At 33.6% G+C, this 24,734-nt stretch overlaps 1 protein-coding gene across 1 annotated transcript in view; it reads right to left on the bottom strand.

The window, feature by feature from the left end:
• Positions 1 to 2,224: 2,224 nt before the first annotated feature.
• Positions 2,225 to 24,734, bottom strand: part of LOC140446917 (zinc finger protein chinmo-like) — a 40,277-nt gene continuing 17,767 nt past the window's right edge. The window contains exon 2 of the mRNA XM_072539506.1: positions 2,225 to 3,025. Within this exon, the coding sequence (XP_072395607.1) occupies positions 2,225 to 3,019 (795 nt within the window). The 5' untranslated portion in view covers positions 3,020 to 3,025. The remainder of the gene's footprint in view (positions 3,026 to 24,734) is intronic.

Below are 24,734 nucleotides of genomic sequence, written 5' to 3' on the forward strand. Positions count from 1 at the left end.
GACTTCCAAAGATTTTTGCAATGCAGTACAGACTTCAAGAAAATCTGTTGAAGTGAAACAAATGAATTTAATCAATGGATGGATTATACCTCACAAATTAAATTAAAAAGATCCCAATCGTGTATACTTGGCTAACAATAGTTTAAGTACACCTCGTCAGAAAAAAAATATATTTGTATTACAAGACATATCATTCCAGCTAAGAAATGACGGAACTTGCTTTTTTCAAAAACAAAAAGGTTAAAAGTATTTTGGAATGTAAAACATGGAAATCCCTTCAACACTAACTAAACCAATGGGATTTAAAAAAAAAGAAACGTGACAATTTCTTGAAGCAAGTTAATGTGGTTATTACAGAAAACAGAAAAAAACTTTTGGATTAATTTGCTTGTGCGGGATAAGTGAGAAACGAAAGATAAAAAATATATAACAAAACAAACCTATTTTAAAACTATTCTGCTATTTTTTGCTGTATTTTTTGCAAAAAAATATTTGTGTATTTACAATATTTTCCTATGTGTTTAAGTATTGATTTTTTCAAACTGATTGGAATATTATAAATCTTTATTTAAACCAGCATTTACGTGAAGCATAATCTTCACAGCTCCTACTGCATTGCTTTAAAAAAAAATGGAAATTATTGTAGGTAGACAGACAGCTACTTCGCGAAAATGCAGTAACCATTTTTTATATAATTTGCAGCATTTTTCTAAGACAACCACTCAAGGGGAAGTTTCAAATTGTTAGCACTAACGCAGTATTTGTCTTTTTTTATTGATAAATATAAAATATTTTGTATATTTATCAAAAACTAAGGTGTTCACAAATTCAAACTTATTAAATTTTAAAGATGAGTAAATTTTAAAATAAGGACAGCTTTGCAAAGTTAACCTAATTTTTATCTGTTTCATATCTTTTGCGTTTTGGTTACGAGAGCAGAATATTTAACCTATCATATATTTCCAAATCGAATATATATGTAGATCAAGAAAGATGAATGGCATGACAAGTCATAAGCATTGTAAGTGTATAAATAAACGTGCAATATTTCTGAAAATAATGTACTGCGTGGTGTCAGTGTTTTAATAATCCTAGACTTAAATTAAGAACCAAATGATAAAAGATTTCAAAAGTCAATGGAAACCAAAAATATTCAAGTAAACTAAAACTGTTATAGACTAATTTTTATATCCAAAGGGTGGATCTTCAACTTCTTATTAGTAACTAAAAAAATGTAAATAATGTAAAATTAAACAGAATTAAGACTAAGGGCAATATTATCACTAAGGGGAACACTATCCAAATTAAGAAAACATTAAAGAGATATATCTAAGATTTTAGAAAATGTTAGGAACACTATAATAGCAAATAAGAATTAAATTTATTAAGTATTTAAAAAATAAGTTTCTTATCACGACCCAGGTATTCAAAATAAAAAAGAAAATCAAAACTAAGTAACACCTAATCATTGAAAAAGGTTAAAAGGTTTGGCTAAGGTGTGACGCAAAAACAAACCATCAACATTATGCAAATTTAAAAGATTATTCTGACCAATTGTTAGATTTAAACTAAGTTTGGACATGCGCGTTATGTTTGTTACCGCCTTATCAACTTGCGCATATGGGAATGTATGTTTATGTTAATTTTGTTTAAACAATACACAACTCAAAAATCAATTACTTTTAACTGCTTATTAAATAAAAAAGCATTGACAAACGAGAAATATTGATTTTTGCGAAGTATTCCAATATTTCTGATTAAAACTAAATACTTATTTTTTTCTTAATACAATTTTCTTTAATTTATTACTTGGTATGTCGCGTTTATCAAAGATCTACGTAGTTCTCCAAATATAGACACTTTTAACTTGATTTTAAAATACTTAAAAAAATTGTACACTCAAGTTATTGTATCTGACTTTTCCGAAAATAGCATATAAATAGATTATTATTTCCATTAAATTAAAAATAGTTCTCAAGAAAATTACTTTCTAGAAGCGATAAATGTTTATTCCATATAAGCGAAACAAAATATTTACGATGCTTTGATGTCATGTGTACACCACCATTGAAAATTAAAATGATCCTTCAAAAAATAGCGATGAGAGAGAAACATCTCTTACACATGCGAAACACGTGTTCGAAGTAAAAATAAACCCTCGGCACGTGAATTGGGCTGAGGCCGCGTTGCCACATTTTCACGAGAAAGAATAACAAAGCATGAATCATGTACTCACCCTTTCCTCCTCGCGTATCATCTCGGCTATACCAGGCTTGATCTCCATGTCATCAACAGCTGAAGGTGGAGGTTGTGGTGGAAGCGGCAAAGTTAGTTGCAAAGGTTCGGCGGCTACGGCGGATGACGCTGAAGGCGTCGGTAAGGGCGTCGCGGACGAAGGAGCCGGAGACATCTCCACAGATGGTGGAGGGTCTGGCACCTCCGTGCTCGCACTTTCAGCTGGGCTACTCAGGCTGCTTCTTTCACCAGAGGGTCTGCGTCTCTTCTTGGCTCTTGAAGCCTCGCTTTCCATGTCTTGGGGTCTGTTATCCCAGTCAAGTGATGATCTGTTGATATTCGGTGTTGAAATTGGTTTGATCAGAGAAGGCCTAGTGGTCAGCTCACCTGTAGGAGCTACCACGTCTTGTTCGCCGTTAACATCGGCCAAGCCACGAATCTTTAAAGATTCGGCAACTTTCAGTAGTGGACCAATTTGCTCTTGCGAAACATTAATTTCACCCTTGTACATAAATTCAACAGCGGCTTTCAATTCTGGCCACTTGATGTCCCTCATTATAACTATAGGGTGCTGACATGGATTTTCGAAGAACAGTGATTGGAAATATGGGCTGCAGGCCGATAGGACCATCTTGTGAGCTTTTACGGAGTGTCCGTCGCATGCTAATGTAACATCTACAAAAGACTCACTTTGAAGAAGCTGATCGAAGACGTTGGTCAAATTAGATTGGTAGTTGTTCCAACGGAGGCAAAACTGCTGGGGAGAATTAGTTGTGTGCTGCATTGTCACCTGAAAGTTTCAAAAAAACACAGTTCACAATAAATACCCGCACATTGCAGTCCTGAGAGCACAAAATGTCTGAGAGGCGAGCAGTAAAAAGAAAACACGTGCGTGTGTATACGGTTTTACCGACGAGAACTCGAGGAACGTTGATCAAAACAACAACAGTTATCGGGAGTACTGTAGCGGCGAAACTGAGAGCAACGCGGCCGAGCGACGACGGGGCTGACAGGAGGGTCTGGGCCGCCTCTCGCGCACGCCTTACCCCCACTACGGTGCAAGACCGCCCTCACCCCACCCATCCACCCACAATACCTCGTGGCCACCGTGCGGCAATCACCGTCGCGGCACCCTAATTACGGGCGATACATCGACACCTGAACCCCTGCCACAACCTAGGCTCATTACTTTTACTTACACCTTAAAATATTGTTGCGGCCATTACTTACAAACAATTCGGCCAACAATGGTCAGCGGTTTATTGCTATTACGTTAATTAATTGTATTTCTTAGTTTTCAATACCGCGGAATTTTACCCGAGATTTATTCAGTTGTAACTTAATTGTAAGGCCTTTATATCCTTAAAATGTTTATTTACTTGATAATTATTACTTCATTTTAATAATTAAGTGTGACTTTTTATTTGTTTTTTATTTAACATATTTTTAATAAGTATAAGAAAATAATTTAATTAAAAATCTGTTGGCATTACATTTAACATTACTAATATATTTTTTATTGGGTTAATATTATCACAATTAATTATAATCATAATTACATACTGACTGCATTTTCTTTTCCATGTTTCAATTTTCAATCTGTATATCGTTTCAAAAAAAAATCTGAATTAGAATTAGAATTGTGAAAATGATTTGTTAATCTATAAAATCTTTAATTATCTTTAGAATTAGTCGTGTTTTCATCACATCTAAAAAAATATAAATCATATCACAAGGAAATAGTTTCATTATTATTAAAACATTTAAATGCTTTATTTGTTGGTAGTTTTTTTGATGATAGGTCTTCTTTTTCTTCTAATGTGTCAGTCATTAGTTGAGGATACTTTGCTTTCATGCTTTCAAATTAATGTCATATCAATTTGATTGTCTCATTATTTATGATTATTATCATTAGATGTTTATCCAAATTTTTAACTGGCTTTTTTTATTAGTTTTTTTAGTAAATTTATTTAATGTTTACATATTAAACATTTAGTTTTTTGTTTTCTGTTGTTCTTGCTATCAGACATTTCTTTATATGGCTCTGAAAATATTTTTGGGCATTTTTATTATTACTATCTACTAATAAATTTTATGTAAAAGAACGATAATTTTAATTAAACGTTACATTTGTTTTGATTTAAACCTCGGAAATAGTTTTAAAATACAAATTGGAAAAATTATTTTGTTTTCTTGGAAGTAGAAAAAGTCTTATAATAGTTTTGATTTTATCTGGCCCACTCATATTGACAATTTAAACATATATATATATATATATATATATATATATATATATATATATATATATATATATATATATATATATATAACCTATACGCTCCCGAAAAAGCTGAAGCTTGAAACTTAAAGATCCTTTTATCCTTGTGTGGGGACAATCCCATTATGTGTCCATACCATCTAATTCTTTTATTGCTCTATGTTCCCTTGACCCATCCATTCTTGTATTTCGTGATTCATCCATTGCCTTGCATCCCCTTCGTTTTCCCTCTTCGGTCCCAGTATTTTTTTGATAATCTTCCTTTCAAAAACTTTTAACTGCTCTTCTTCTCTTGCTGTTAATATCCCGTTTACATGCAGCTATTGCTGCTGCTACTCGCGTTGCCCACTGTCCTGTGTCCTGAGTCCAAAACTATCGCAGATGTGATTTGTGGTCTCAAGTGAACAGTTGAACGTGCGGCTGTGCGGTACTTGTCGGTCCCTAAGCCATCTCTTCGCCTCCAAAATGCAGTAAGATGTGCATTTTAGTTTTCCGCTATGTTCGCGCCCCCAAAAACGCCGGTATAAACATAAACAATGTGTTAAAGCAAACTTTTTAATTAGTAATAGGGATTTTGTAAATATTCTCTAGTTATGAAATGTGTAGTATCGATTGATTACGCTGTATTTTTCTCTAAGTACAACCCTATCAAACCAAACACATAAGGAATCATCGCCGTGAAACTCTTTAACAGTCCATGGTCCTAAAAGATTTGGTACTGTACCCGCAGGGGAAAGAAATTTAATAAGATTTCCACCAATAATTGGTGGAGATCAGACAAAGTTCCATCAGAGAGCATAGAAATTACTGCGGCGGCAGCTCTGTTTGTTTTAAGTTTACAAAATTATCCTAACGTTTTAAAAACAAATAAGGTAGAAAAAAACGGCGAAATGTTTCGACGGCGACGTCGAAAAAGTCTGTTATTTAGATAATAATCTAAAACTGGCTTCAAACATTTTTTTACAGCTGAAATATGACAAACTTTTTCAATGAACTGACTTGTGAGGAATCCGCAGAATTTTTTAATTTTTGCAGAATATCAAGCATAGATTTTGAATTTTTGCTTCAGAAAATTGAGCCTATGATAAAAAAAACAGACTAAAGTAAGAATTCCAATACCACCAAAAATACGTTTGGCAATAACATTACGATACTTGGCCAGTGGGAACAATTAACAAAGTTTGCATTATTTATTTAAAGTATCATCACCAGCAATTTTGCTGGTTATGCCGAAAGTTTTTAAAGCAATTAATATCGTTTTTAAGGACCAAATTAAGGTAAGCAATAAACACAAATAAGAGTTAGGAAGTGTTTATTGTGTTGAACCTTAACCGTTATTGCAATATTTATAAAGTATTGTCTTCCACCATGGCGTCTTTTGGCGACCTTTTTTTCGATTTCAGTTCTTCTATTGAGGTATTTTCCAAATTTATGCTGATCTTTTTCCACACATCGGGTATGTGGTCTTTATGTGAAAATTACCACAACAATCTCTTACTAGCATATAGCTATAAAAACTTCAGCACTTGGTCATTGCTCCATTTAATTATAGTTTACGAAAAATTTACCAAACAATAAACAAATAAGTCCTATCACCGACAAGACAGCGAGCAGCATGTAAACAGTCACTGTCACTCGCACTCCAAGTCCTTTGATTTGCGTTGAAAAAACCGCCAATGAAGGGAGCGTACGGCAGCGGCAGTGGCATGAGTAATGGCAGCGCGAGCGACGTATTTACATACTCAAGCTGCCAACTTCCCTGCTCACTGCCGCAGAAGTGAGCTGCATATAAAGGGGGTATAATGTAAATGTTTCTGGATCATGTACTACCATTGGTCTTATACCCCCGTTACATGCAGCTCACTTCCGTTGCAGTGAGCAGGAAATTGAGCAGGGAACTTGCCAGCTTGAGTATGTAAATACATCGCTCGCCCTGCCATTACTCATGCCACTGCCGTTGTCGTACGCTCCCTTCGTTAGCGGGTTTTTAAACGAAAATCAAAGGACTTGGAGTGTGAGTGACAGTGACTGTTTACATGCTGCTCGCTGTCTTGTTGGTGATCGGACTTATTTTTTTATTGTTTGGTAAATTTTTCGTTAACAATGGTTGAGTGGAGGGAGCAATGACCAAGTGCTGAAGTTTTTAGAGCGTATATACTAGTGAGAGATTGTTGTGGGATTCTTCACATAAAGATCTAAAAAAAAGCACAATGTACCCGATGCGGTTTGTCCTTTAAATTTAAATTTGGTCCTTTAAACGATATTAATTGCTTAAATAAATAATGCAAACTTTGGTAACTTTCCCCCGTGGAGAAATATCGTTTGCAAAAATACTATTGCCAAAAGGATTTTTGGTGGTACTGGAATTCTTTAGTCTGTTTTTTATCATGGGCTCAATTTTCTGAAACAAAAATTCAAAATATATGCGTCACATTCTGCAAAAGTTAAAAAAATTCTGCGAATTTCTCACAAGTCAGTTCATTTAAAAAGTTTGCCATATTTCCTATGTAAAAAAAATGTTTTAAGCCATTTTTAGCTTACTATCAAAATAAAAGATTTTTTCGACACAGACTTTTTTTTCTACCTACCTTATTTGTTTTTAAAACGTTAAGACACTTTTTTAAATCTAAAACACACAGAGGTCGCCGCAGTAATTTCTCTATGCCCTCCATTGCCGATGACACACTGATGGCACTGTGGTAGCTGTATGTAAATAGTCTTTTCGTGGAACTATTTCGGGCAGGACAGTGAGCAACGCGACTAGCAGCAGCAATGGCTGCATGTAAAGGGGATATTATGGTCGTTTTCTAGATTTTCATTTTTGTGTTTCGGCTTATCTTCTTATCTCTAAATATTTTTTTATTTCTACAAAAACCTATTTTTCCCGCTTGAATTCTTCCTTATATATCTACACTTTCATTTCTTCCGTTGACTAGTACTCCTAAATATTTGAATGTTTCAACCTCTTCGAAACTGTGTGCATCTATTGCCAATTCTGTCATTTGTGTCTTCTTTTTCTTGCTTACGTTCATGTATTTTGTTTTATTTTCATTTATCTCCAGTCCTCTCAGTTTGGCTGCGTTTTCTATTTCTTGGAAGGTTTTCTTTAATGTCCTTTTATCTGTTGCTACTATGGTTATATCGTCCGCATATCCTATTATTTTTACTGCATTCTTGTTGATAGTTTGTGCGTTTGACAGCTTTTTTACTATCTTGTCTAGTGGTAGAACAAATAGTACCGTTGACAGCTCATCTCCTTGTCTTACTCTGTTTCTGTTCTTTCTCTTCCGTTGTCTATTATCAGTTGGGAATCTTGCATTGTCATTTTTATCATTCTTATAATTTTATTTGGTATATTACTCTATTGTAGGTCTTCGACCATTTTTCTTCTGTATAGTTTGTCAAACGCCTGTTTAAAGTACTCGTATGTTTTCTCTATCACTTGTTTTAGCGTATGTATATCATCGATCGTGGATCTTCCTTTTCTAAAACCGTACTGGTACTCCCCTATGCTTTGTTCTGTATATATTGTTAGTCTGTCTCTAGTTATACCAGCCATTAATTTATATGTTACATTCAGTTAATTAATTGGTAGGTAGTTTTTGCATATTCTATGGTCTCCTTGTTTTGAGATTTTCACTATAATTCCCTTCTTCCATTCTTCGGGCATTATTTTTTTGCACCATATATTCTGTATTAGCTTATAAATCTGTCTGTATAGTGCCTTCCCACCGTATAATCAGAAATTATTAAGAAAGCAAGGCTGTGTGGGAAAAAATATGAAAGTTATAAAGGTAATGTTGTACCTGTAAGAAAACCAGGAGGAGACTGTCGGTAAGTTTTAAGATTAAGATGTGCTAAGTGCTATGCAAAAGTTATAACGGATGAAATACTTACCAAATCCAGAATCATGCTTACCAAGAATACACAAGATTCATACTTACAAGGGCTTATGGGAAAGTGTGAAGTAAAAAAGAGAAGACCTCGAAATAAAAATCCAAACAATAAAAGATATAACATAAGTTACTCCGTGACAGGCTAGAGTGGCAAAATTATTGTTTGCAAAAAAGCTTTCATGGGAATTCACACTCATGAAATAATTTCTAAGCTTCTTGTACAAGGAAAAGCACCACTAGATAAACGTGGAAAATACTTCAGGGAATGGTAAGTCTGAAAATTTAATAGAACAGATTTAGACTCATATTGGGAGTTTTCCCACGAAGATTTCACATTACATAGGGAAAGAGAAGCATTACTTAGACAAAAAATTAAATGTGCGAATTATGTATGACCTATTTTGTGTTAAATAATAACAATAATTCAGTGAAGTATAAATTTTATTTAAAGATTTTCCAGAAAAATTTTTCTTTTTTTGGACGTCCGCAGGTAGACACTTGCTGTGAATGTGAACAGTTAGAAATAAAAATTAAGAGTCCATATTTTAACGAGACAGCGAAACTCGTCGCCTTTGCCGAATTATCTGTACATAAAAGACATGAAAATAAGTTCTACATAAATATATACTAATAAAATGGCAGAAATTGCAGAGATATGCAAAACAGACGCCACTGTATGTGGCCTGACGTTTGATTATATGCAACATCTTTAACTTCCACTTATTCCTATACAGGAGACTTTTTACTTACGTCAACTAACCTACAACGTCTTTGGAATTCACCATAAGCAAAAAAAACAAGGAATGTTTTACACCTACGACGAGGGTCAAGTCAGAAAGGGTCCCAATGAACTAGCTGCATTGCTTATGAACTATATTAAGTCTGAAGTGCCTACTGCTGTGGAACGTCTTCACTTATTTTCTGACAGCTGTACCTGTCAAAACCGGAATCATACTGTAGTGACATTTCTACTTTCGTTAGTAGATACTGGAAGTTTTAAATCCATAAACCAGTACTTTCCACAACGTGGCCATTCCTTTTTGCCGAACGATAGAAACTTTGCGGAAATAAAAAGAGTCATAAAAAACTTTTATCGTGTTTACCACCCAAAAGAATATATACAGAACTGATAGTAAAATTCTACACGACACAAACAGTTTCTTGTTAAAATGGTGAAAGCATCGAAACTTTTTGAATTTAAAATATGGTGGCCTAAACATTATAAAAAACGTGTTTGTTTACCAACTCAATGGGCAAAAAAGAAAAGGATAAAAAAATCACTTTCCAGTGATTTCAAACTACTACCATTTTTTTTATTCTTCAAACCAACCAGGGACTGTAACAGTATCGGAGTATATTAATGGTTTTATCACTAACAACTTTAAAAAGTTCTGGCTTATCCGGATGGTAAAGTACCAAATAATAAAAAAAATTGATATACGCAAGAAAGAAAAAAAAGATCATTTTTTGACGAGATTATGCAATGGCCTACTACTGATGGAATTAATGATGGTTAATGCTTATACTTTGTTTGACAGACAATAAAATTTCTAAAAAATATTTTTTTATTTGTGTTCTGAAGCAACATAAGTCTCTTTTTTTAAAACCATAATATGAGTTACGAAAAAACAATTATTACAAAAAATATGTAATGTATAATGTACAGAATAGTAAAATATTATTTAAACACTTAATTTTAAAGCAGTTTTTCTTACAGCGCTTTATCACTAACAACAAGTTCTGGTCTATCCGGATGGTAAAGTACCAATTAATAAAAAAAATTGAAGATATACGCAAGAAAGAAAAAAAAAGATCATTTTTTGAAGAGATTATGCAATGGCCTACTACTGATGGAATTAATGATGGCTAATGCTTATACTTTGTTTGACAGACAATAAAATTTCTAAAAAATATTTTTTTATTTGTGTTCTGAAGCAACATAAGTCTCTTTTTTTAAAACCATAATATGAGTTAAGAAAAAACAATTATTACAAAAAATATGTAATGTATAATGTACAGAATAGTAAAATATTATTTCAACACTTAATTTTAAAGCAGTTTTTCTTACAGCGCTTTAAAACAGTTTTTTGTGATTTACTCAAAACTATAATTTCTGACTCATGTTGTTTTTGAAATGACCGATTCATATATCATCCTCTTGGTCGTATTGTCTTCATTTTTCTTTTTCTTCAAATAGCTCCTTTATAATATATTCTTCCCATCTATTTATTTTCTCTGCACTTTCAATTATTATTTTTGTCCATTGCGTTTCCAATACCGTTTTTCTATATGTCAGCTGCTTCTATAATTTTTGTATACCTATATGTTAAAGCTGTAATGCTGTTTTCCTATATCGCCGTTATTCTAGTATTAATATTAGTATTTAGATTTAGAAGAGCAAACTGCGTTCAACCCCATCCGTCTTTGTATTTATTTTGAATAGGTCTGCTACTTCCCAAGAACACTTTATTTCAAATAATGAATAATATTTTTCCATTTAACGATCTAATCTTCTAATCCTACGATTTGCATAACAAATGGGAATCATTATCGTGTGCTTCAAGTGGACTGCAGGACATATGCCCCCATTGCCCCCTGCTTGTATTTAGAATGCATGGTCTTGTGCTGTACAGATTAAATTTTTCGTCATCTTTAGCAGATGGCCGTGTAGGTGAACTTTTCCATACTTCATCCTTGGTAACACGTGACCAGCTCATCTTCATTTCAATATTCAAGCTCTCTCCACAACATTTGTAACTCTGGTTCTATTTCGTAAGTCTTCGTTCTTGTTCTGATCTTTTCTTTTCTTGTTACTCCTATCATATAACGCACATCCTTCTCTATGCTATTCTTAGTTTTGAGCCATTGTTTTTTTATTAGGTACAGTGTTTCCGCACCGTAGGTTATTACTGACAGAACACACTGATCGAAGTTAGTTTTTTTATATTATCTCGAAATCCTTGAATTATCTTGAAATTGATTAATCAATTTGTTATTTAGTTCTGAATTTATAGTGAATATTAGTCGTAAATTAATATAATAACCTGTACTATATAAAATATGTTATTGTTGCCGATAAACAAGAATTCCATTACAATCTTTTGGAAATGTACGATAACGGAGTTTTTATAGCAGAAGAATACAATCAAAGCAGTTTTGTACAAAAATGTATAAAAATAACATGATCACCCAGACAAACCGCGAATATAATAAAACAAAACGCAAATAAGCTGTGTCATAATAATTGTGAAAATTATTTTCAAACTGAGTAAAAACAAATTGCACAAAGTTTTTTTGGCTTTGGGAACATGTAAATAAGCCATCTTTTTATCAATTTATTGCATTCGTTAATTTGTTAAATATAATCATTATATTGCAACGTTTTTTCAAATTTGGGAAATATTTTTTTGAGTTTGATTAGCTCTTTTATGCAATTAATACACTATTTCATTTTTGATAATCATATTACGTTCATCAGCGTATATAAAATATTTTTTGTTCTAATGCAAACATCTCTAAAATTTGGTATTCTATTTGCTAAACAATATAATTTATTTTGCACGACTTATTCACGTTTTATTTTCATTATTATTTATTAGACACAAATATTTTAACCGTATTTTGAAAAAATCTCCACTCACTATGACAGTATATTTCTGCCAATGGATCGTCACCTTTTAACATCAAACAAAAAATATATTAATTAAGTGTAGATGTAATCAATCTAAGGAAAGAAGAACTAGTTAAGAAATAAAAAGACAACGTAAAAAGCATTTACAATATTGAAACGAAAAAACACATGACAATTGATATTTCAGTCAGTACAGAAGTGAAGAAGAAGTATCGGTAATCTGAGAACTTAAACCATTTTTATATCCTAACTTTATAACCGACGAATCATCCTACATCAAGACAACGCAAGTGCTCACACTGTTAAACAATCCACGGTATACTACCAATGACTTCTTCACTTTCCAACAATTGCTTTAGCAGATCGAAAAACGGTTAATTCTGATTTGTATATAACCGTTTGTTTACCGGAAGTTATCGCGAAATTCCGGCAAAGCAACTCGCAACGGCGAATCATCCTACATCAGGATAATGAAAGTGCTCACACTGCCCAAAAGACAATAGAGTTTTTGGAGCTACAAAACATCGAATTGTTAAACCATCCACCGTATAGTGCCAACGACTTCTTCACGTTAAAGGAGGCTCGAGACGCGTGATATAGAAGAGAAAACATTAATATGAATATCTTCTTCTTCTTCTTCCTCTTTATAAGGAATTCTGCTTGTCCATTGGCGGTTAATACATCTATGGAACGTTGTCACTCCATCTTTTGCGCGGTCGACCGACACTTCTGCCGATTGGTGATTTATCTGTTACTATATTGACCACATGGGTTTCCCTCATTCTGCTTTTGTGGTTACTACATTCTTTTTTTCTGTTTAGCGTCCATTAATAAGAATATAGGAATAAGAAATAATAATTAAAACTAATAAATTTGTTATTTCTTATCCTGGCACCTCCACCAAATTGTCGACAATTTTGTGGGTTATTTTTCAAGTTCTCTTTTATTCTCGAATTCAGACGTTAAATGTCATATTTTTTATATTTTAACAATGAAAAGACCTTCAATATAGCAAACATTTTAATAAATTCATAGCATTTCCTCAGTTAATATTTTCTAGCGACTAGAGCGAATGAAATGATGAAAGGAAAAGCAACAAAAATATCAGATGGAAAAATAAAAATTATAGACTAAAAAGAAAGGGGTTAATCAATGCGCCAACAAAAAATTAATTGGAAAAGACAAATAATCGATAAGGAATAATTGAAGACAATTATAGGGCTGTAAGCTATATGGCTTAAAGATTCATCAATGATTTTTCTAAACAAAATTGGTTTGAGATATCACATTAATCATTATATCAATTTGTTATTGTGTGTATCCACATTCCGTGATCCCGAAATATGATCATCAAATATTGATGATTTTAATATTCAATAAATAAGTAAAAAATATTAAATTGGACAATTTTATTTTAAATTTAACAAATTATTATATATTATGTATTAATAAAATTAAATAAAAGGGAAGGAGGTAAACTTAAACGAGTGAACTCGATTATCTAGTTGATCAGAAGTAGGCACAACTTCTTCACGCAGCGTTTGTACTCTCCAGTTTTGATTTTCAGAGTCACCACTCTGGCAACGCCGTCCTGTTCAGGTGCACTGATGTGATGTGTCCAACTGCCCATTGCAAAAGAGGCAAGTTGTCTTCAAGAATGAACCCCAAAGGTTCGACCATTATTCCATTATCCTATAGTAGTATTAACATTATTGCTCCTGATCAATTGATGAAGATATTCTTTATACCATCGTTTCCAGAAGTGCTGCTTCAATTGCTGGGCATGGTGCCACGCTGATAATTTATTGGATGACTTATCCAAAAGGTCAGTCTCAGGATAGCTTGTCATCAGACCACCAATTAAAAAATGTCAAGGGTAAGAGGACGAAGGTTATTTGGGTTAGACTACATAGGAGAAATGGGACGAGAATTTAATATTGCCTCTATTTCAGCAAGATAAGTTTATAATTGTTCGTATGTAAACAAAGTATCCCCTGTAGTGCGAATTAAATGATTCTTGAAGGACTTAACCACAGCCTCCCAAATTCCTCCAAAGTGGGGGAAGATTTGAGCGGTATAAAATGCCAAGCGGACCTTTCAACATCCGAATATTTTTTAATGGCATTTTGATAATCTGACGAGTTAAATAATTTGTGCAACTCGCGACTTGTTCCCACGAAATTGGTAGCGTTATCCGAATATATTTCTGCACATTTTCCTCGTCTAGCACAAAAACGACGGAAGCTAGCTAAAAGGCCTCAGTAGTTAAGTCGCTTACTAGTTCTAAATAAATGGCCCGTGTAGATATACATACATGACGACGTCTATGATTGTGGAACCTTTTCTCCTTGATAAACAAAGGACCGCAATATTCAACTCCAGTTTTAAGTAAAGGTCGAGAAGAAGTTACTCGGTATTCGGGAAGAATACCCATTTTATGATTTGCCGAACGAGGTTTTACGCGAAAACAAGGGATGCATCGATGTAAAATTTTTCGAGTTACATTACGTCCGTCTAACGGCCAATAAATTTGGCGCACAGAGTACAAGGTGGCTTGGGGACCAGCATGTTTTTATTTTACGTGTTCTTCACGTATAATTAATCGACTAATGTAGTGATTAGCTGGCAGCAAAATTGGGTGTTTTTGCGACTCAGATAACGAGGAATGATCAAGCCTACCACCAACTCTTAAGATTCAGTTATTATCTAGAAATGGATTTAAAGGCATCAACTTACCGTTACCAATAACGATATCTTTGTTTTTTGAAGAATTAATTCCTTTTGAAAATTCCCAAAATTGCATCATCTTAATTATTAAAGATTGCCAATCGACCAACTTGATCATTTAGCTCGTTTAAATCGCGCCTACTTTTCCCTTCAACCTTGCGTTAAAAATAAATCGACGAACATAGGCAATCACGCGAATTAATTTATGCATCGAGCTGTATTTTTCTAAAATATTATTATTATCCAATAAAACTTGCATACAATTTATTGATTGATGCCTTACTAATTTTAATTCGGGAATTTCGATCGAATCCAGAATTCCTTTCGGCCATGAAGATTGGGTTCGCGATAACTAAGACCAACCAATTTGCCAAATACTATTTTTTAACAATTCTGAGGGAAACTGACCTCGCGATAAAGAATCGACCGGGTTGTCCAACGAGGAAACGTGCTGCCAATGATATCGACCAGTCAATCTTTGTATTTCTGCAACCCGTTTGGCGACAAAAATGTGCGAAGAAGATACCGCTGATTATTTATCCAGTGAAGAGTGATTGTCGAGTCCGACCAAAAATAAGTACCGCTGACCTTCAGTAGAAGAGAATACTGAAGCGTCGCATAGAGCGAAGCTAGAAGTAAAGTGCCGCATAACTCTAATCGCGGTAATGATATTGAGCTGAGAGGTGTTACGCGAGATTTTGTACAAATTAATCATACCGAAATAAAATCCTAGCTACGTCACTGGGATACAGCATATTAAATTTGAATCGGAATTCCTTCAAGTTTTAGAAACCGGCTGGCCCTGTATTGAAACGATTTACGATGCAATACACAGCGATGTTCTATCTCATTTGATCCGAATACTACCTCCTCCATATATCTGAAGACTCTTCAACTTGTGTTCTAAGATTGTTGTCAAATTGCAACCCTCTCGCTTCACACTGTAGATTTTTTAACGTTACTCGGTGTTCACTATACATACGAATCTTGCTACTAATTACATAGCATTGGCGGGTGTTGCCTCATTTGTAAGTATAAAGTAAATTCGTAATTTGACGTCCATACTACCAAATCTCCAAATCGGAAGCCCTTCTCCTTCTTCTTCTTCTTAGAGTGCCGTCTCCCTACGGAGGTTGGCAATCATAATGGCTACTTTTATTTTTGAACTTGCTCTAAACAAATCAATCGATCTGCATTGATACCAATCACGTAGATTCTTCAACCATGAGTTCTGCCTTCGGCCAACAGATCTTCTTCCTTGATTCTTTCCCTGTATTATAAGTCTCAAAAATTTCATATTTTGGTCCCCTCATCACGTGGCCTAGGTATTCCAGTTTTCTGGTTTTTATAGTGGTGATTAGTTCTGTTTCTTTACCAACCCTTTCCAGTACTTCTCTTTTTGTAATTCTATCAGTCCATGATATTTTTAATACTCTGCAGTATAACCAGAGTTCGAAAGCCTCGATTCTTTTTAAATTGCATTTTTTTAATGTCCAACTCTCAGCTCCATATAATGATATTGAAAATATATAACAGCGAATAGTACGTAGTCTGATCTCCAAATTTCACGTTACATATTTTGTGGTCTTTTTGTAATTAGTATGTACTTCGTTTTTTTTAGCGTTTATAGTAATTCCCAGCTCAGCACTATTCATACTTAAGCTTTAGATAAGATGTTGTAGATCTTCTATACTCGTTGCTATGATCACAGTATCGTCTGCATATCATAAGTTGTTAATTAATTTTCTGTTAACGGTAACGCCCGCTTTAATATTATTGAGCGTGTTTTGGAAAATTTCTTCAGAATATAAGTTAAACAAAAGTACCGATAAACCGCATCCGTGTCTAACTTTTCTATAGATTTTTATTTCTTCTGACTGTTGCTTATTAATTTGAATTATAGCACTTTGGTTCCAATATAATGTTTGTACTATATTTATGATTTTATGATCTGAAGCCCAAGAGGTAGTAGACAAAAAAAAGAACCTGGCACTTGGAGAGTACCCGCAGAAGTGAATATTTCTTATAGCGCGTTATTACTATTTGCGGGTTAATGAAATTTTGTCTGCTTATTACTGAATTGATAATATTTTTTATAATAACACCACACGTTTAAGTTAAAGTAATTTTTAAAATTTGTTTAATATTATATAGAATTTATTGATCATTTACATTGAGCATATATTTACATATCAATTTACATTTTCATTGAGCGAACGTCCGCAACGAAACAGAAAACCCCCAATGCTCATCGAAAAACACAATATAGAGTCGCTAGCAACAGAGAGTACAAAACTCCTTTATGAGAACAGGATTACCAGCAAACTAAAAGAGATTGAGTTACAACCAGAATGGGGAGTAGAAGATACTTGGCAAAAAATCAGGAAATGCATCAACCAAGCAGCAGAAGAAGCAATTGGAAAGCGGAAAATTAACACGAGGGCGATAAACCACACCAAACCGTGGTTTTGTCAAGAGGTAAAAGAACTCTCTGAATTAAAACGCAAATGCTACCTGAGATATAAAAGCACACAATCGGAAGAAGCTCTCGCAGAATATGTCCAAGTAAGAAACGAACTAAACGCAAGAATAAAATCAATCAAAAGAGAACATTGGGCTAAATTCACCAGCGACATGGACTACGACCTATATCGTGCACAAAAGAAAGTATGGAAAATGCTTCGGAACAGAATAGAACCAGTTAACGAGTTCGTGCAGACCAAGGGAGTACCTATGGAGACATGGCAACAGCAATTTAAGGAGCTATATGATGCTGAAGAAACGCTGAATATAAACAAATACGAAGCAGATATAAGTGCTACAGACAAAGACGAAGAGGTAGAAGCAAAGATCAATAAGCTAAAAAACAGAAAATCACCTGGAACAGATGGTATACCCAATGAACGCTTAAAATATGGAGGCCCTGAACTTGCAAGTAAACTGTCACAACTATTTAACAAAATCTTAAACGACACAGAAACACCAGAGGAATGGCATAAGAGCATCACAATCTCCATATTTAAAAAAGGACAAAAAACTTGCCCACAAAACTACAGAGGAATAACCCTCTTAAATACAACGATGAAACTTTTCACAAGTATTCTTAAGGACAAATTGGAAAGGCAAATCGCTAATGCTGAAGAACAACAAGGTTTTACAAGAGGGCGGTCTATAACAGATGCAGTATTCATAATAAAACAAATAAAAGAAAAAGCTATACAGTTCGGCATGCCAGCATATATTTGCTTCATTAATCATGACAAAGGCGTTTGACAGGGTTCGTCTGGGAGACATTCTAAATATATTAATAGGAAATAAAACGCCAACCAACATAACAAAGATAGTCCATAACCTAAATAACAACAATGTAACCAAAGTTAGAGCAGGAGACCAATTCACTTGGTCCGGGAGGAATTAGACAAGGCGACAGTTTAAGCCCCTTCTTGTTTAACCTACTCATGGGCAAAATTATAAAGAAAGTAACATCTCTCAATCTCGGATACAGAATGGGCAACAAAAGAATTGGTATGGTGTGTTACGCAGATGATGCAGCAATTATTGCCGAATCAGAAGATGATCTTCAGAGACAGCTCTTTCAGTTCTTTCAAATAAGCCGCCAATTAAATATGACTCAGATGATCCGCTCAGATGTAAATTAGTGGTTGAGAACAACCCCATAGAACAGGTGATGCAATTCAGATATCTGGGCATAGATATATCAAGCAGACACGTCCCAGTAAAGGACCTAAGGAGTCAGATCAACAAAGCATCCGCATTGTCGGGATGTCTACGGGAGATAGTCTGGTCAAATCCGTATATGCGCACAGATAGTAAAATTAGAATCTACAAGACTTGCATACGACCGATCATGACATATGGCATAGAAGTGCGCGAAGATACCAACAAAACGAAACAGATGCTAAGGGTTGCCGAGATGAAAACCCTAAGAACAATAGTGGGCAAAACAAGAAGAGACAGGGTGAGAAATACAAATGTTAGAGAGCAGTGCAAAATTCAAGATATTGTAAGATGGGGAAGGTAGCGTAAAAGGATGTAGTACAGTCATGTAAGACGAATGGATGAGAATAGACTCCCAAAATTGCCCTAGAAAACAACCCGCCCGGTTCAAGATCTCCCGGAAGACCACCTAACAGATGGAGGGATAGTTGGCAATCTACCTCCCAGGAAATTAACCGGAGGCAGCTTCAGAATTAAACAGATCGAAAGATCTCCAAGAAGTAGTAGAAGAAGAAGAAGACATTTTCATTATTATCTTTTATTTATGTTTAGTTACTTCGTTTTCATTATCAGTATATTTCATTTTAATGGATTAAAAAAAAAAATTCTCCTCGACAGAGAATCGGACTCCAGACATTTGCTTGAAAATTTAAAAAAGTAAAGATAGCCACGGTTTTAGTGCCATCAATTAAAAGGAGTATAAATAACTTTGTATGTGAAAATAAAATTGTTGTTTTTACTATTCTTCTTACAATTTCATCATATTTTCTCAGCTTTTACATTTTCTTTGGACTTGTACAAATATATATCAAAATCAAGATTAGCCAAATCGATCCAGTAGTTCTCGAGTTGTTATCTTCTTCTTCGCCTGCCATATCAGAATTATCCGACGTTGGCGATCACCATTGTGAAGGCTTCTCGATCTTCTGCAATATGGAATAATTGTCCCGCATTTGATATCCAAGTTCCTTCATGAATTTTCCTCAACCAAGAAACCCGTTTCCTTGGGGTTTCTTGGGTAAAATGACGTTTGTTAAACGTCATTTTATTTATATGTATAATCAACTATATTACTGTATACAGCAAGGTTTCAGGTTTACACAACGAGCTATTCTTTCACAGATAAAGAAACTGAACGTATAACTTTTTTACTGTATCTCATAACCTTCAAAGCTCAAGGACGAAAAAATTTAGTAATGAAAATATGCTGCTTATTAATTTAAAAAAAGACTAAACCGATATTTCTGATTACGTCAATATCTATTCGAAGGGTTGCTGACGATAAGTAGGTATATATTTTTAAACGTAGCTTACATAATAATACAAAAATATTATATCTCGTTGTTAAAGAGCGACGTATACTCGTATACCTTTTGCTTTACTTATTAATTTAGGTCTTGATGAATATTTGATGATTTAAGTAAAATAATCAAGAAATTGTTACTCACTGTTACACAAACAGAAATTATAGTCTTTAAAAATATAGTCGCCTAGAATACACTATACAGGGTAAAATATACTAACGTGTACGTAGAATGCTTTAGCATTCCTTGTAAAAAAGTATAATTAGAAATTAAGTTAATTAGGTTAAAGAAATAGTTCCAGAAGTAAAACAAATATTTAATATTGTTCTGAAGCTATTTTCTTGTGGCATTTTAAATTAATTACTATTTAAATGGGAATAAGCCACAATTAAAGGTTAAAATACGTTTATTGACGTTTCAATTTCCACTTCGGAAATCGTTCTCAAAAAAACAAACATTAGTAAATTAAACAAATTTTGTTTTTTGTTACTTAGTGAAAAATTCTTCTAATAATTTAATTTTATCTGACTCATCTATATTGACAATTCAGACATACATTATACATTTTAAAGTAGAAAACTTTAAAATGATATTGCCAATATTGTTGAGTTGCGTTCCTGGGACGACTTTACTTATAAGATAGTTCATTCGATTACATGAAATCAACTTTAACTTGAGAATATCCGTCAGAAAAGATAATAACATGTAATTCGTCTTTAAAAAGACAAATACATGCCATGATGACAGTAAAATTCTCCTGTTAGTGATTTCATAGTAAATTATGAGGGAAAAACCAGGAAAAAACCTCATAATACTATCCCGACATGGTAAGTATTTGATCGTGCATTTAGTTTACCTTCAATAAATATTAAATTCCGATTTTATATGTTTGTTATTAAAAAAACATAAATGATGCATTCTCTATATGTTACTGACTAACCAATACTGGTATTTTCCTTTTAATATCTTCCTCTTTCAATATGGGTAACCAGATCCTACTACATTCTGCCGAGGAATTCGCGACACAATTGGTCTCATTTAGCATAATTAGAGCCGCTTCTTTGATTTTTCTCTTTTTACCATCCGTTTCTTTTAGGACTATATTTGAATCATTCCATTGAACCCTATGTTCATTATCCCATGCGTGTTTACATATTTGAGATCTATCAAATTCTCTATTTTTAATATAGGATTGATGTTCACTTATTCTAACCTTTAATGGCCTTGATGTTCTTGGAGGAAAAACATTTGTTAACATCTGTTTTATTAAATAATGATTATCCTTTCTCGTTTATAAATAAGAAATTTTCAACAATCGATCGAATAGAACAAAACAACAAGAACGAGATCCTACAGCATCTACAAGGAATAATACGAGGAAAATAACAATACCATACATAAAAGGATTATCGGAAAAGCTTAAAAGGATAGGAAATAAATTCAACATTTCAACAACATTCAAAACAACAAACACGTTGAGATCTATTTTGTCCAAAACCAACCCTAACAATGAACAAGAAAGGACAAGGAATTGCATTTATAAAATACCTTGTGAATGCGACCAGTTTTATTTAGGTGAAACATCAAGGCCATTAAATGTTAGAATAAGTGAACATCAATCCTATATTAAAAATAGAGAATTTGATAGATCTCAAATATGTAAACACGCATGGGATAATGAACATAGGGTTCAATGGAATGATTCAAATATAGTCCTAAAAGAAACGGATGGTAAAAAGAGAAAAATCAAAGAAGCGGCTCTAATTATGCTAAATTAGACCAATTGTGTCGCAAATTCCTCGGCAGAATTCAGTAGGATCTGGTTACCCATATATAAAGAGGAAGTTATTAAAAGTAAAATACCAGTATTGGTAAGTCAGTAACATATAGAAAATGCATCATTTATGTTTTTTAAATAACAAACATATAAAATCGGAATTTGATGTTTATTGAAGGTAAACTAAATGCACGATCAAATACTTACCATGTCGGGATAGTATTATGAGGTTTTTTCCTGGTTTTTCCCTCATAATTTACTATGAAATCACTAACAGGAGAATTTTACTGTCATCATGGCATGTATTTATCTTTTTAAAGACGAATTACATGTTATGATTTTTTCTAACGGATATTCTCAAGTTAAAGTTGATTTCATGTAATCGAATGAACTACCTTATAAGCAAAGTCGTCCCAGGAACGCAACTCAACAATATTGGCAATATCATTTTAAAGTCGTCTACTTTAAAATGTATAATGTATGTCTGAATGGTCAATATAGATGAGTCAGATAAAATTAAATTATTAGAAGAATTTTTCACTAAGTAACAAAAAACAAAATTTGTTTACTAATGTTTGTATTTTGAGAACGATTTCCGAAGTGGAAATTGAAACGTCAATAAACCCATTTTAACCTTTAATTGTGGCTTATTCCCATTTAAATAGTAATTAAAAGATTTAATAAAAAAAAGATCATGATAAAAAAAAATAAATTTAGCCCTAGAAGTTATTGGATGTCAAGAAAGTCCTGTTACATTTTATAGAGTCGGTAAACCAGATCAAAATAAACGTTATCCCAGCATGATAAAAGCGATAATTAGTTCTGAACATCACACTCGAAAAAATAAACTTTTGGAAAACAAATCTACTGAAAAGTATTCTGTTATTGATGAGAAACACATATGTAGCAAATTCGTTTAAAGGAACTTCGTACTAAGCTTGAAACTCGTAAAAATAATGGAGAAAATGACCTTACGATTAAATATGTGAATGGCTGTAAAAGATAATGAAATTTCGTTCGTAATTCTTCTGCACCTAAATTTACGGATTGGCTTCTTATGTATACGAATCTAAACTCACTTATGTCCAAATTTAATGAATTTATAAGTACTGTTAAACTTTTAAAACCTCACATTATTCTCCTAACAGATACGTGGCTTAATTCTTTTATTCCCGGTGCTATTGTAAACATTTATAATTTTACTATATTTCGTAGAGATAGAGGTACTCGTCGTGGGGGAGGAATATGCATCTATTTGGCAAATGAAATTACCAATACTTTTTCCATGAGTAATAAAACAATAGACGTACCCGGTATAGAAATTATCCACTTACTTATTACTAGTAACTCTTTCATATTTAATATAGTTTGCATATACCGACCTCCGGATACAGTACTTACTCAGGACAATATGCTTATTAACAAACTTGAGGAATTATCATCCCTTGAAAATCTTATTGTTGTTGGAGATTTCAATTTTCCAGACATAAGCTGGTCCATTATTTCCAAAACTGATACTAACAATTCCCAAAATGTGTTTAAAAGCTTTATCATGAACTCAAATTTATTACAACTGATAACTGAACCTACAAGGTTTAGAGCCAACAATATTCCTTCAATTTTAGACTTATTTTTCACAAATGACGATCAACTAATTTCTACACTTGAAGTGTCCCCTCCTGTGGGTATTTCTGACCACTCGCTTATTACTGCTCACATTCAATTTAGTTTAACACCGCCTTGCAAAAATAATTTCGTAACGTATGCCACTACTGATTTCTTTAATGGAAATTCAGTTTTATCCCAGTTAAACTGACAATCTATTTTTCTTAATCACTCTGCTTCATCTTCAATGTGGGAGTTTTTTCTTCATACTGCTATTACAACAATTTCTGATCATACAACCGAACGGCAGCTATACAGAAATCGACTAAAACCTTGGTTTAACCTCTCAGCTACCCATTTAATTCGACATAAGCGAAAGCTTTGGCGAAGATATAAACTTACTGGTTCCCTTGATGATTTTCTCGCCCACCGTAATTTTGCTAACCGAGTCAAACAATCTTTGCTAAAGTTAAGAACAGAATTTGAAGAATCTATCATTGCAAGTGGTATTAGTAAAAAAGTTTATCGGTACATTCGTACATCTTTATCTTCTAAAGTCTCCATACCGTTACTTCAAAAAGTTGACGGGTCTTTATGTTCTTCAAATAACGAATCTTCGGAATGTTTATCGTTATCCTTTTCTCAGGTTTTTACAAATGAACCTAACGATACCATTCCTCAAATAATGTGCCCACGTTTGACTAAAACTCTTGACAATATATCTTTCACACCGGATGAAATTAAACATCATTTAAGGATCTGTAGCCATCTCTATATCTCTTATAATGAATGCTTCTTTAAATCAAGGTTCTCTCCCCCCGTCCTGGAAATTGGCTTCGGTTACTCCTATATTCAAGAAAGGAAATAAACTTGAGTGGTACAAAACGTCGATTACTAGACGCATGGAGAAACAGCATAATAATACCAATATTCAAGAAAGGAGATGAAGAAGACCCCAACAATTATAGAGGTATAAATCTATCGAACACCGCTTAAGCTTACCACAAAAGTCCTAACCAACAAAATCAATAAACTAACAACTTTATCAGATGAACAACAGGGATTTAGATCTGGAAGATCGTGCGGAGACGCCGTATTTGTACTGTACTATTGAAGACAAATCACAGAAAAGGCCATCGAGTACAATAAACCAGCATATCTATGTTTTATAGATCTGACAAAGGCTTTCGATCGCCTTTAAGGTGAAGATGTCTTACACCTACTGTATAAAAGACAGATACCAATTAATATTATACAAACCATCGAAGACATCTACTTCCATAATCGAATACTGGCAAAGGTAAATGGAAAACTAATAGTGTATACCAGTACAAAGCGGAGTCAGACAGATTATGATGGGAAAATAATAAAACAGGAAGCAAGGTTTAGCTATCTGGGAATAGATATAAATAGTTACGAAGACGACAAAGGATAAGTACGACAACAAAGCTTAAAAGCAAGTAAAAGGGGAGGGATCTCTTAATGACACAATCTGGAAGAACAAACACCTAAGAAAAGACACAAAAACAAGAATCTATAAAGC

Source organism: Diabrotica undecimpunctata, chromosome 7 (assembly GCF_040954645.1).
Source record: "Diabrotica undecimpunctata isolate CICGRU chromosome 7, icDiaUnde3, whole genome shotgun sequence".
NCBI classification, from domain to species: domain Eukaryota; kingdom Metazoa; phylum Arthropoda; class Insecta; order Coleoptera; family Chrysomelidae; genus Diabrotica; species Diabrotica undecimpunctata.